The 13,713-nt window shown below is 43.7% G+C and overlaps 1 protein-coding gene across 5 annotated transcripts in view; it reads left to right on the plus strand.

The window, feature by feature from the left end:
* The window catches only part of PARP14 (poly(ADP-ribose) polymerase family member 14), a 64,266-nt gene that overhangs the window by 298 nt on the left and 50,255 nt on the right, over window positions 1–13,713 (plus strand). For all 5 annotated transcript variants that reach the window (XM_024769291.1, XM_024769293.1, XM_024769289.1 and 2 more), the window contains exons 2-5: window positions 5,039–5,163; window positions 5,913–5,946; window positions 9,044–9,286; window positions 12,239–12,475. In XM_024769291.1, coding sequence (XP_024625059.1) covers window positions 5,039–5,163; window positions 5,913–5,946; window positions 9,044–9,286; window positions 12,239–12,475 — 639 coding nt within the window. The remainder of the gene's footprint in view (window positions 1–5,038; window positions 5,164–5,912; window positions 5,947–9,043; window positions 9,287–12,238; window positions 12,476–13,713) is intronic.

A 13,713-nucleotide genomic window follows, 5' to 3' on the forward strand; every position in this document is an offset into this window, starting at 1 on the left:
CCAGGGAAACCTGGGGCTGGGGCGCGCGGCGGGAGAATTCGTCCGGCTCGGCAGCAGGTGTAGGAAAGAGCGTGGGGCGCGCAGAATAGACAAGGCGCGTCGGGGGCGCTGCGTGCGCGGCGCTTCCAGGCGCTCCCGGAGCTGGCGGCAGACAGCCCAGGTGGTTTAAATAAACATTTAGCACCGTGTGACTGAAGGGAGCTGCCTGAGAGCTGGTGCACCCACCTCATTTTACGAGGCTACATCGTGTAGTGGCATCGTGTGTTAGGGGCAGAGTTGCAATGCCATTGTAATTTTTGTCTTCTTCCTATGAAAGCCGCAGTTCTGGAACTCCAGAGGTTTATGGGAACACAATTTGAAGGGAAGAGAAGGTTTCCAGGAAAGTCACATCTAAACTGACTCCTGAGGGTGAATTCAGTTCTTGATAGGCGAGATACTGGGGAGGGCTCTTCAGGTGGGAGCTGGCTGCAGTGCTGGGGACGGGAGAGCAAAGGCGTCTCCAGGGAAGTGCTGGGCGCCCTTGGGCAGCTTTGGTTTGAGGAATGAGCCCTCTCCTTATCTCTGTGCACAAGCGAGGTCTGGAGACTGGCACTAAAAAGAACAGGTGGGATCTGGGAAATTTTATAAGATTACAAAGGAGGTGCTAGTATTTTAAAAAATCTTAGGCCTTCTTTTATTAAACTTCCTTTTTAAAAAGAAGTGGGGTGGAAATTAAGGCTAATAGAATATTGGGTTGAGATAAAAGAGGACCTTGCATGACACGCTAAGGAGTATGAACTTTCCCCCACAGGTAGGCAGGGGAGAGCCATGTCCAAATATACTTTTGGGAGATAAATTTGGTTGCAGATAAGCACGGTGATTTCTGTTGGGAGAGACCATGGACATCAGACCTTTGAAGAGTGTCATGCAATGTCCAAGTGAGGACCAGTGAGCCCTTGAACAAGGAAAGTCAGCATGGGGATGGAAGATGCATGTTTGCGTACCGTCTTGATTTGGTAACTGATTCTACAGGATGCTCCACTTGGGAGAGAGGGAGAGGGAGAGCCCCTGTGCTTTCTCTTATTTTTTAGATGGGGAAGGATGGAGGGAGCTAAGCAATGTGAGGAGTCACAGGGATTTCCGCATGGTGGAGATGCCCAGTGATTCTGGGATCACTTGGGAGAGGGGCAGAAGCACTGCCTAGAATCTCATTGCCTGCATGTAAATATAGAGGTTTATTGGAGGGGAAAGGCAGGTACTGTTGATCAGTGCACAGTATCTTCGTCGATGGTCTGCTGGAACCTCTCCAGTCAGTTTCAGGGTGGTCCTCAGGCTGGGAGCAGGGGTGGCATTCTGAGTTGATTGAGGGTTAGGAGTTTTGAACTTTGAGGGGGAAGTTCCCTCCCCATAGGCAATTGAGCAGCTGAGTTAACCTCTCCTCATGCTGTTGCTATTAGGGAAGCGGGAGGACAAGTACCCACCAGTTATCTACTTGCTCGAGACACCTACCAGGTCTGCACTGGGAAGCACATAACCTGCTGTTCTCCCAGTGCACAGTTTTTTCCATCAGGATCTCAAAGGCAAGGATGTGGACAACCACTGACCCTGCCTTCCTGTTGGTGGATTTGGAGAAGCATTTGGGTCAGAGGAGAAGCAAGGAGGCTTACGAGGCCATCAGAGCAATTGGAATGCTCTAGGGCAGGGAGGCAAAAAGGAAAGAATGAAACCCAGAGAAGAGAGGGGTGCACAGACCAGTGTGAAGGAAGCGAGGTGGGCAGGGGTCAGGAGACCTGCCTGGCTCAGAGCCCTTAGAACAATGTCAAAAAGTTTTCCAAGGGTTAATTCACCAAGCAATGCTCAAAAGGGCATTTGTGCAATGTAAGCCATTTCCCCGGGGCTTCACTTTTCCTCAAAGGATTTTACCATTTTGATTCCGATTATCAACATCACCATGGGCCTGGCCCTTAGGGACACTTCTTTCTTCTTTAAAATCCCATTATCCTCAAGAGTAGTCCTCACATTGCGGCAACAGACCCCCTGCATCCAAATCACAACAGGTTAAACAGGCACATTCCCAGCTCTGTCCTAGAGACTCAGGTACCCTGAGTGTGGGGTGGGTGGGAATCTGCATGTTTAACCGCACCCCAGGTGACACTGATTCGCTAAAGTCTGAGAACCCCTGTTGTTTGTTGATGACCCTGAATGAACAAAAAGGGAAATAATTGTAGAAAATACAAACCTCGTAAAAATACAAACAGCAAAAATATAATTGTGTGGTGATAACATCATTCTGTTCTAGTCCTCAAAGCAGAAGTGATTTCAGTCTCCCTGCGAGGTTTCTTCCTTCCCATCTCCCAGCCCGCTTCTTCCCTTCACCCACCTCTAGACTGCTCTAATGCCCTTCTTGCAGTAGTACCCACCCAGCCACACTCACAGCTTAGTGCAGCTCTTTGTATGGTCAAAGTTCTTAGGGGTGGAAAGTCCCTGTTCAGTTTTGGTTTCCTCCCAGAGGAATGGCTTTCTCAGAAGCAAGTGGTCAGGAGTTTGCTAACATCAAATTACCTACCCCAGCACTGTCCCTTGGGCAAAGGTCTTCTTCCACAGGAACACCCTCTGCCCTCCAGGGAAGGAAGTGGCGCAACAGGTGCAGGCCCATAGTGTAACACAACTTGATTCTTACCATTCACATAATAAGAATGAGCTCAAAAGCACTCCTCTGTAGAAATAAGTGGATAGCAAACAGAAACTACTTGGAAGCTGTGTACTTCTGTATAATTGGCTGAGTTTCCGAAAAGTCGAGTGTAAATTGCCTTGTCAGATTTTAAATCCTGGGCTTCCCTGGTGGCACAGTGGTTAAGAATCCGCCTGCCAATGCAGGGGACACGGGTTCAAGCCCTGGTCCGGGAAGATCCCACATGCCGCGGAGCAACTAAGCCCGTGCGCCACAACTATGGAGCCTGAGCTCTGGAGCCTGCGATCCACAACTACTGAAGCCCGCGTGCCTAGAGCCCATGCTCCGCAACAAGAGAAGCCACCGCAATGAGAAACGTGCGCACCGCAAAGAAGAGTAGCCCCCGCTTGCTGCAACTAGAGAAAGCCCGCGGGCAGCAACGAAGACCCAACTCAGCCAAAAAAAAAAAAATTTATATAAAAAAAGAGTTTAAATCCTGTTTCAGATGTGTACATTTATCATCTTTTCTGGTCATAATTTTGCTCCTGATTATTGTCAGCTTCTCCTTAAATTAAATATGGATGGTCTGAGATTGGGGCAGAAGAGAGCCTGTCCACATGGGTAAGGGTGTTTAGATGGCAGCATTTCAGCTCTTCTTCCTCCCAGATTCACTTTCTCCTTGTTGCGGATCACTTACTGTTACTGCTACCACTTGCTCTCTTAAAATAGTTGTGCCCGTACATATTACACACAATCTCAGAACAAGCTGGCACATTTAGATACCTGGACAGGACTCTACCAAAGTATAGGGAATAATGAAAGGAATGTAACACAGAGGTCCATGACTCTAGATAGCCTGGCTTATAAAACTTAGCCTGCTCTCTGGGCTCAGGGGTCCTATCCAGTCCTTAGTCCTCACTCCAGCTTAGGACAGCTTATCAGGAGTCCATGCGAAAACACCCACCCTGCTCACAAAGGATGAAATTAGAGTCTGGCATTCCTTCTCATATTGTTTTTGAGGGCTGTTTTTGAAATGGCATCCAATTTAGTCATTACCTCCCTCATCCTCTTCATGGATGGTTGAGGTGGGAAAGCTCTTTTTTTTTTTTTTTTTGCAGTACGCGGGCCTCTCACTGTTGTGGCCTCTCCCACTGTGGAGCACAGGCTCCGGACGCGCAGGCTCAGCCATGGCTCATGGGCCCAGTGGCTCCACAGCATGTGGGATCTTCCCGGACTGGGGCACGAACCCGTGTCCCCTGCATCAGCAGGTGGACTCCCAACCACTGAGGCCTCAAGTCCCTTTTGATGAAAGATTCTACCCGTATCTTCAGCCTCAGCAGGCAACCATATCAGAATACAACATAGTAGCCCAACATCCATAGCAGAGCCACACCTGTGAATGCAGGGCACTCTCCAGGATTCTCCTTCGCCCTGACCTCTTTGTACCGCCTGACTACGTTGGCCAGGCCTCCTCCTCTAAACTCACTCATTCCCTGTTCTCCACTGTCTCAGATACACCGATTTTCCTTTTCTCTCTCTGACTGCTCCTTCTTATAATTGTACAATACACCGATTTTCCTTTTCTCTCTCTGACTGCTCCCTCTTATAATTGTACAATAACTTACAGTTACACAGCTCTTATGGGTGTCACAAAATTCATTCACAGACACTGCTTCAAGTATGGAAACTGAGACGCAAGAAGTTAAGATATTTTCTCAATGACACAGCTAGTTGGTGGCAGAGTTGGAATTTGAATCCAGGTCTTTGGACTCATGTCCACTGTTCATTTTTTTCTTCCACTACAGCCCAGCTGCCAAATGTGTTAATTTTTTTTTTTTTTTTGGTAAGAATCTCTCCCATCTTATCATCACAGGTTAAAGAATTGATTGAAATACCTTTTTAATGAGGCTCCTCGCTATTCTGCTTATGTTCACCTGAGTCACTTTCCTAAAACATGGCTTTCATAATGTCATGTCCTAGCATCCCTGGCTCACAGTGAGGGATGCTTTAATTATTTCCTTTCACTGTAGAATAAATAATGCTACCTTTCTGAGTGCCTACTGGGCATCACATACTGTCCTAAGTTCTTTATAATGTTTCTTGAATCTAATCCATGTAACACCCACACAAGACAGTCTTCATTAATTAATGGACAAGAAGACTGAGATTTTGTAAATAAGGCTTATTAAGGAACATGCTCAGGGTTAAAAAAGTAAATTTAAAGATAGAATTCAAATCTGTGTCTGCTTGCTAAACTTCCCCCTTTTCACCACACATAGCCTCTCTTGAGGAACTGACCAAGCCGTTGATGATGAAGCCTACAGAAATCACAGAATAATTTTGTGTACAAAGATTGCTTTAACAGTTGCCTTTTTAAAAAAATTTCAGTTCGGCAGCAAGTTCTGGCGAGAGAGAACCACGAGTTAGTATGGCCCGGAAAAGGAACATTCAAGTTAACTGTCCAGTTGCCCAGAGCCACGGATGAAGTCCAGGAGGGGAAAATTCCAACAATGGTAAGTAAAGGGGTGATTACAAGGGAAGTAGGGTGTTCTCCCAAGGTGTGTGGGATGGGAACCACGATGAGGAAATACAGTGGAATGAGAAGTACAACTCAAACTGGGGTGAGGAAAGCAACTTACAGATGTGGAGGGAGTGAGAGTGGTGATAGGGTAGGTATGAAATAATGGAAGAAGAAGCACTTTTTGTTTGATTTTTGACGCTTTTGAAAATTCAAGATTGGGGGGTTACCATAATGGTGGTTTGAGATGTAAAATCTTGGGTCTGTTTGTCCCAGGTACTTGCTATATTTGTTTCATTTTCACATGGGTTAGAGGGACCAGCGATCTATACTGTAATGTACTAAGTATTTCCTCAAGTGTAAAGTGGGATAGTAATAGTACTGACCTCTTTGGATTATTGGGTTGTTGTGAGGATTAAATGAGACAGCCTTAGTAAAGCACATGGCCTAGTGCTTGTTAATAGTACACACTCAATATATGTTAAATGGGAAAAAGAACATGAGCTAAATTATTTCTCTGACTTAGATCTTACCTCAGACACTTGGTGCTCCTTTGGGGTTTCTTTTATTTGTGACTCGTTTTTACAGGTGATTTGTGTGCTGTATATTAAACAGCATCACTGCCTGTGCTTTTAGTTATAATTTCTGTAGACCCTACATCTCCAGTCTGGTCCTAGGGACACTTTCTTAATGTAAAGAGATTATTAGTAATTTATTAATGCTACTTTATTGTTTGGGTTTCAGGAATCCAAGACCAAAGAACGTGTCAAAGAATCAGGTAACTTTTCATCCACCAGGCAGTTTTGCTTTCAATATTAAACACTATGTGTTGCGGAGGTCATCCTTCTCTTCTTGACTTCACAAGGCAGGGTTTGTTAGCTGAGAGATGCTTTGGGCTGCATCATCTCCATCCTCCTAGCCAGCTGTGCAAGGGTTGCCTCTTGAGCCCTAAGGGTTCAGGTCAGAAGGATGGGAACAGCTCTCTCTGTGGGGGCCTGGAGACACCTTGCAATTGATGGGAGGATAAAGAGGTACCCGGGAGGTGGATGAACTGACCTTCAGAGTCTACCTGTGCCCATCCAGCCATTGTGAAGCAAGGACATGATGTGACAGTGGGTGCTGTGTGTGGTTAAGTCAGTTAGTGTTGCTTTCTGAGCACTGGGTGCAGGATGTGGGTATAGCTCTCCAGACCAGCGGCAGCTCTTCTCGTCCCATCTGCTGTAGGAAACAGCCAGCAACCTAGTAGCTATACAGTAGGACCTTGTTGTTTATCCATCCTATATATAATAGTTTGCATCTGCTAATCCCAAACTCCCAATCCTTCCTTCCCTTACCCCTCCTCCCCCTTGCCAACCACCAATCTGTTCTCTATGTCTGTGAGTCTGTTTCTGTTTTGTAGATATGTTCATTTGTGTCGTATTTTAGATTCCACATAGAAAGACAAATACCGTATGATATCACTTATACGTGGCCTCATTTCTTGCACCTCTGCACAAGTGCTCCTTAAGCTTCATTTGTCAAATTGCCACCATTTCCTAAATGGTTTTGGTGCAGTCTCAGCATTCTGCCTATACTTCTGTTGCTCACAATACATTCTACTCCACTTTTCTCTACCTAAATTCTAGGATAGTCTTCAAGATCTACTCAGGTTCTTCCTCTTCTCTGAAGCCATTCCAGCCCAGCCCAATTCCTTCATCTCCCTGGTTTGGATTCTTGGCTTGATTGTTGACACAATCAAGTTGACTTAATTTGGCAGTCAACCAAGCCACTCTTGTGATGAAGCTTCTAATAGTCATGGGGTTATAAACTATATTGGTGGAAAGGCTCTTTCCATTCACTTAAGTCCAATCATCTCATTTTATAATTAAGAGATGTGCCCAAGGTCACATGGCTAAAGAGTGGCAGAGTCAAGGGTCGAACTCGTATAGCTCACCCCGACTCCGGTAGTTGTTCCGGTTTGTCATGCCTGTCTCACTGAATGCTAATTTATGTTGTTATCGAATCCTTAAGCTATTTTTTATTTGGCATGAGTGTGTGTTTGTGTGGTGTCACATCCAGCACATAACAGGAGTTTTTGTCAGGGTCATCTAACTGCTGTAACAAACAAGCCCCCCAAATCACAGTTCAGTGTAGTCGGCAGCTAGGGTGGTGGGGGGAGTCTAGACTGCTTCACACAATTATTCAGGAATCCAGGCTCCTTCCATCTTTTTGACACCGTTATCTGTGATATGTGGCCTCCAAGGTCACTGCAAGGGAGAAGGAGATTCACGTAAAGGAGATTTGATTGGCCAGGTCTGGAAAATGGAATTCACCAGATCCACCCATATTCCATTAGCCACATGAACTCTACTGTAGGAACTCAACTGTAGGAAGTCTGGGAAATGTTGCCTAGGAAGAAAACAAAATGGATTTGGTGAGCACATAGCATTTTACTCTGCCATGATAAACATTTACAAATGTCAGTTCCATTTCTTATTTATTTATTTTTGTATACATCCATTAGAAAACTGGTAATTTCCTTTTCTAGCATTTTTTGTATGCACCCATCTCCACACAACCAGTGCCTTGAACATAAGGGTGCTAACTGAATAGTTGCTCACAGAATGTCTAAAGATCATAACATACTCATCATGCTTCATTGCACAATCAGAGAGTGAGACTGACCTTCTGTATACAGTTAACCCTTGAACAACACGGGTTTGAACTGCGTGGCTCCACTTATACGTGGATTTTTTTCAATAAATATATTTGAAAAATTTCTGGAAATTTGAAAAAACAGATGAACTGCCTAGCGTAGAAATATTGAACAAATTAAGAAAACATTAGCTATGTCATGAATGCGTAAAATATATGTAGATGTACATATAACATACAAAATATGTGTTAATCGACTGTACTGTTCATGTTATCAGTAAGGCTTCCAGTCGACAGTGGGTTATTAGTAGTTAAGGTTTTGAGAAGTCAAAGTTACACGCAGTTACTTGGCCGTGCAGGGGGTTGAGGCTCCTATTCCCCGTGTTGTTCAAGGGTCAACTGTATATGTAACTCACTTATGGCCAACGATGAAGCGGAACAAGCTGGCTTGGGTGGTTGCTATTCTGTAAGTTTGAGGTATACCCATAATTCTCTGGGCCATTTTATCTTCCATGTGCATTCCTTAGTCATTCACCGTAAGTATCCTTTTTCTCTCCAGTGATAGGAAATTATTGCTTTTCAGAGCATAATGTGTTAGGTGATGCCCAAATATGGGCATGGGATAGTCTTGCTTTTCTGCAGTGACCTAAGCAGTAATTCTCCAATTCAAACATTTATTGAGCCTCAACTATATACCATATGCCATCCATACAAAGATGAATAAATATGTCCCTTGCTTTGGAGTAGCTTGGTTCAATAACTGTAATTTGGTGCTGTGATAGAAATATATGTCAAGTGCTATGAAAAACAAGGCAGGTTCCTTAGAGAAACAAGGCAGAAAAGAGTGTAATAAAATTGAACATAATCATCATCATATTAATAGACAATTAAGTACTATTTTTTATTTTAATTATATTAAGCTAAAAGTCTCTAAGATCTGTTTTTTTTAAAAAAATACATTTTTTTATTTGGCTGCGTTGGGTCTTCACTCTAGTTGCGGCCCCTGCGGCATGTGGGATCTTATTTCCTTGCCCAGGGATCGAACCCATGTCCCCTGCATTGGAAGGGGGATTCTTAATCACTGGATCACCAGGGAAGTCCCCTAAGATATGTTTTATTTGAGTTAGCCAAGAGACCAGGAAGGGAACAGGGCAGTGTAATTAGCTTATGATAATTTACTTTGCTAAGAACATGGTAGATAAATATAACATCTTGTACCCTTTTTGTCTCCCTAAAATCAGATGCATCAGAAGAACTAGATGCAAATATCTCTCTCAATAGAAGATCAGAAAAAAAGGAAGACACCCCAAAAGAATGTGAAAATATTTCCTCTCTGGTTGCATTTGAAAATCTGAAGGCAAATGTGACTGATACGATGCTCATCTTCTTAGTGGAGAACATAAGTGGCCTGACCAATGATGACTTTAAAGTGGAATTAATACAAGATTTTAATGTTGCTGTAGTTACCTTTCAAAAATATACTGGTAAGATCAAAGGATGCTCCACTTGTCAGCCTACTTTGCACTACACTTTGGGATTTGGGACACCTAGATTATGGAACGTTTCTGAAAGCTTCACTCTTTCTAATAGTAAGAGAGGACTCCAAGTTAATACAGATGCTTTCTTATTTTGAAAGAGAAGCAAATTCGTTCTGAAACCAAATTCTGATTTTTTTTAAAAAAGTTTATTTATTTTATTTATTTATTTTTGGCTGCGTTGGGTCTTTGTTGCTGTGCGCAGGATTTCTCTAGCTGCGGCGAGCGGGGGCTACTCTTTGTTGCTGTGCATGGTCTTCTCATTGTGGTGGCTTCTCTTGTTGCAGAGCATGGGCTCTAGGCGCGCAGGCTTCAGTAGTTGTGGCACAGGGCTCGGTAGTTGTGGCTCGCAGGCTCTAGAGTGCAGGCTCAGTAGTTGTGGTTTACGGGCTTAGTTGCTCCGCCACATGTGGGATCTTCCCGGACCAGGGCTCAAACCCGTGTCCCCTGCATTGGCAGGCAGACTCTTAACCACTGCACCACCAGGGAAGTCCCTCTGATATGTTTAATAAATCAAACTTTATTGTATGAGTTTGTGTGTCTGTGAGAGAGAGAGACAGACAGAGAGACAGAAATAACACACCGAAACAGAAATCTAAAGTCAGGTTATTAAAGAGATTCCAAGCAAAGGACTCAATGTCTTCCCATGTGTTGTCTCACTGGGAGGAGTAAATATTGATCTGTGTTACTAAACTGGACTTATTGGAGAGTAATAATAACAGCAAATACTCATACAGTGTTACTATAAGTCAGGTACTATGCTAAGTTTGTTCCATGTATTAACTTATTTGTTCCTTTCAACAACCTTTTGAGATTATTATTATTCCTCATCTTACAGTTGAGGAGACAGAGACACAGACATGATAATCAGAGACAGAGATGCTAATAACTGGAAGAACTGGATTTGAACTGAAGCAGCCCACCTCTATAGAGCCTGTTCTCTTACCCCTTTACCATATATTTCCTTAGTGGGGTTGGCTAAAAAGTTCATTTGGGTTTTTTGTAACATTTTACAGAAATACTTTCATGGTTGTCACATATGCAGGGATGAGTAAGTGCATGTGACACAGAAAGTGAGTGCTCTTTAAGGTCTGTGTGAGGAGTCTGTGGACAGTTTCTGAGATTGGAAGAGCCATCTCTGGAAGTCAAGGAAATTTTCCAATTCCAAGCCCTCACTATTCCACGGCCATGGCAGTGGAATTGTTGATCTTAATCAACCAGCACAGGTCATGAAGTCAAAATTCTAGTTCCACCATTTAACTAATTATCTGAGGTTGACCACGTTACTACCCTCTGTGTGCTTTACTTTCCTCATGTATAAAATGGGGACAATAATACTTACCTAATACAGTTTCTGTGAGGATCAAATAAGATGGTGTTTGAAAAGCTCTTAACATAGTACCTGAGACATGATAAGGACTCAATAAAGGGAGCTATTATTAGTTCAAATTTATGATTATTTCTTATAAAGGTAAAACTAAGTTGACTTGCTTTTGTTCATTGATCAAAAATGTTGATACCGGCCTTCCCTGGTGGCGCAGTGGTTGAGAGTCTGCCTGCCGATGCAGGGGACACGGGTTCGTGCCCCAGTCTGGGAGGATCCCACATGCTGTGGAGTGGCTGGGTCCGTGAGCCGTGGCCACTAAGCCTGCATGTCCAGGGCCTGTGCTCCACAACGGGAGAGGCCACAGCAGTGAGAGGCCCACGTACCGCAAAAAAAAAAAAAAAAAAAAAATGTTGATACCTACTATGTGCCAGGTACTTGTCTTGCTGTAGGTACATAGGTGAATTTTTTGGTTCCTGCTCTTGAGGAACTTGTGTGGAGCAGGGAGGAAATCCATTCATAAGTGAACAATGAAAATGCAAGAGGAGAAGCTGCTTCCCTCAGCTGTGAACAGCAGGCTGTGGGGAATGGGAGGAAAGAGGACACAAGCATGGTGGCTTGGTTTTTCTTTGAAGTTTATACTCCAGCAGTACCAGGCTATCAGGTCTCAGATATGCTGTGTTGCTACGCACCCCTGCTGGCCCCTCTGCCTGAAATGTTTCCTCCCCTTAAATACCCGGTAAACTCTTCTTCATCCTTCAGAACTCAGATCAGTGACTACTTACTCTGGGAATCCTTGTCTGATTCCCAGTATTAATCTTCCCACCTCATTTGATCCCCAAATAGGCCATTTGTTTGCTTTCAAGACTTCCTCCCTCCTGGATCGTGAACTTTCAAGGAGCTGTTATATCCATCCCCTCTATCCCCGGATCCTAGCCCGGAGCCTGTTACATCATGGGCTCATCGTCAATATCTATTAATTTGAAAGAGATAATTGGGCTAAGTCTGGAAGGAGGAACAGGACCAGGGTAAAAAAATTGGAGACGGGCGCTTTAGACAGAGGAAATTGTATATACAAAGGCAAAAGAGAATGTAGTTTTCAAAATAATCACTGGGTTTTGTGGCAGTGTGGAAAATAAAATGAACGGTCGGTAATAACAAGAGGTGACATTTAGAAATTAGTTTGAAGTCAGATAGCCAAGGGCATTGTAAGCCTAGCCAAGGAGCTTGAACTCATGCCTGCAGGTAATGGGGAGCTGAGGAAGGAGTGAAATGAGATTTGTATTGTAGAGAGTGCATTCAGGTGGTGATGTCAAGGAGGGGTGGAAGAGGCTGTGACTAGAGGCAGGCACACGACTCAGTGTCAGCAGTCCAGGTAAGGCATTCCTATGTGCATTGCTGTTCAGAGGCTGGAAGCTTTAGGCATGTAGATTCTCATGTGGGAATTAAAATCTTGCACTTAAAAATTGAGTGCTTAGCCTCCCTCCTTTGTCTCAATTAATATTCAGTTTCTTCTATATAATATAAAGATACAATCATAATTTTTGATTGATTGATTAATTGATTATGGTTTGTAGATGCCCTGAAGTTTGTTGATGAATGTGTCAAGCACCATTCAGTGAAAGACCTTCAGCTTTCTGCAAGACTTCTGGAAGTGACAAAAACAATCCGAGTTGAAAACCTGCCACCTGGTGCTGATGACCATGATTTGAAATGTTTATTTGAAAATCCTCGTAACGGAGGGGGAAGAGTGGCCAGCATTGAATGTTTTCCTGACGAGAGTTCAGCACTGATTGAATTTTTTGACAGAAAAGGTAATACCTATTAGCCTAATTTTGTAAACCTTACCTAGCATAATTAAAACCATTTTAATAGATCTTAACAGTTAACAGTTGAATTCTGATGTATTTTATTTTTATCTGTATATTTTTTTGTTTTTAAAATTTATTTATTCATTTATTTATTTTATTTTGGGCTGTGTGGGGTCTTAGTTGCGGCACACGGGACCTTTGTTGTGGTGCGCTGGCTCAGTAGTTGAGGCGTGCGGGCTTCTCTCTAGTTGTGGCGAGTGGGCTCCAGAGTGTGTGGGCTCTGTAGTTGGGGCACACAGGCTCTCTAGTTGTGGCTCGTGTGCTCAGTAGTTGCAGCACGTGGGCTTAGTTGCCCTGTGGCATGTGGGATCTTAGTTCCCCGACTAGGGATCGAACCCATGTCCCCTGCACTGGAAGGCAGATTCTTAACCACTGGACCACCAGGGAAGTCCCTCCATATATATTTTTGGAAATCCAAGTAGCAGTCCCGTACGTCTGGTATATCATGCTAAGTGAATCCAGTGATTCAAAACTTTAGAGAAGTAATGTCAAGTTTTTGAAAGATATGAGGAGATTCTCTCATGGGTCTGTACTTATGACAGACTGAAAAATATATAATTCTTAGAGTCTTTGAGATACCGTATTTAAAGAGGTGATCTGTGTTTTAGCTATACATTTGGTAGAAATTCTCAAGTTAACTTCAACAAGATTAGGTAAAGAAATACTCAGAAACACACGGTTCCTATAAAGTATCTTCACTTCCCGCTTCACTTGTCAGTGTCATCATTCAGAAATTAATAGGGGTGGTTTCACATGATCAGTGGACGCCTGCTGGATTGTTCTTTGCAGTGACCCTGTGAAAACCTTGCTCAGCTGAACCTTAGGGAAATGTTTCTGAGGGATTCGTAGACATAGATTGCCAGTTCTCTGAGGCATGTACAAGGTCAGCTTGGAGATTTCACTGATGTTCAGAGGTCAAGGCTGAGGAGTAGGAATTAGGGAGCCGGACTTCTTAGGGAAAGAAGGAATGTTGTGCTTGGGATCAACTGAGGGAGGATGAGATAGGATCATGTGGAATGCCACTCACTTAAAGTAAACTGTTTCATAGGGGTACTTGGAGGAACCTCCTTTCAGCTGTTATGAGTTGGGGAAATTGTGGTGAAGGTATGGTTTGGATTAAAATGGAATGAGAGACCTAGCGTTCCTTGGGCAGAGGGATGAAAGATGAGCTTCTGTTGCAT

The sequence above is a fragment of the Neophocaena asiaeorientalis genome, unplaced genomic scaffold (assembly GCF_003031525.2).
Source record: "Neophocaena asiaeorientalis asiaeorientalis breed wild unplaced genomic scaffold, Neophocaena_asiaeorientalis_V1.1 scaffold671, whole genome shotgun sequence".
In the NCBI taxonomy this organism is placed as follows: Eukaryota; Metazoa; Chordata; class Mammalia; order Artiodactyla; family Phocoenidae; genus Neophocaena; species Neophocaena asiaeorientalis.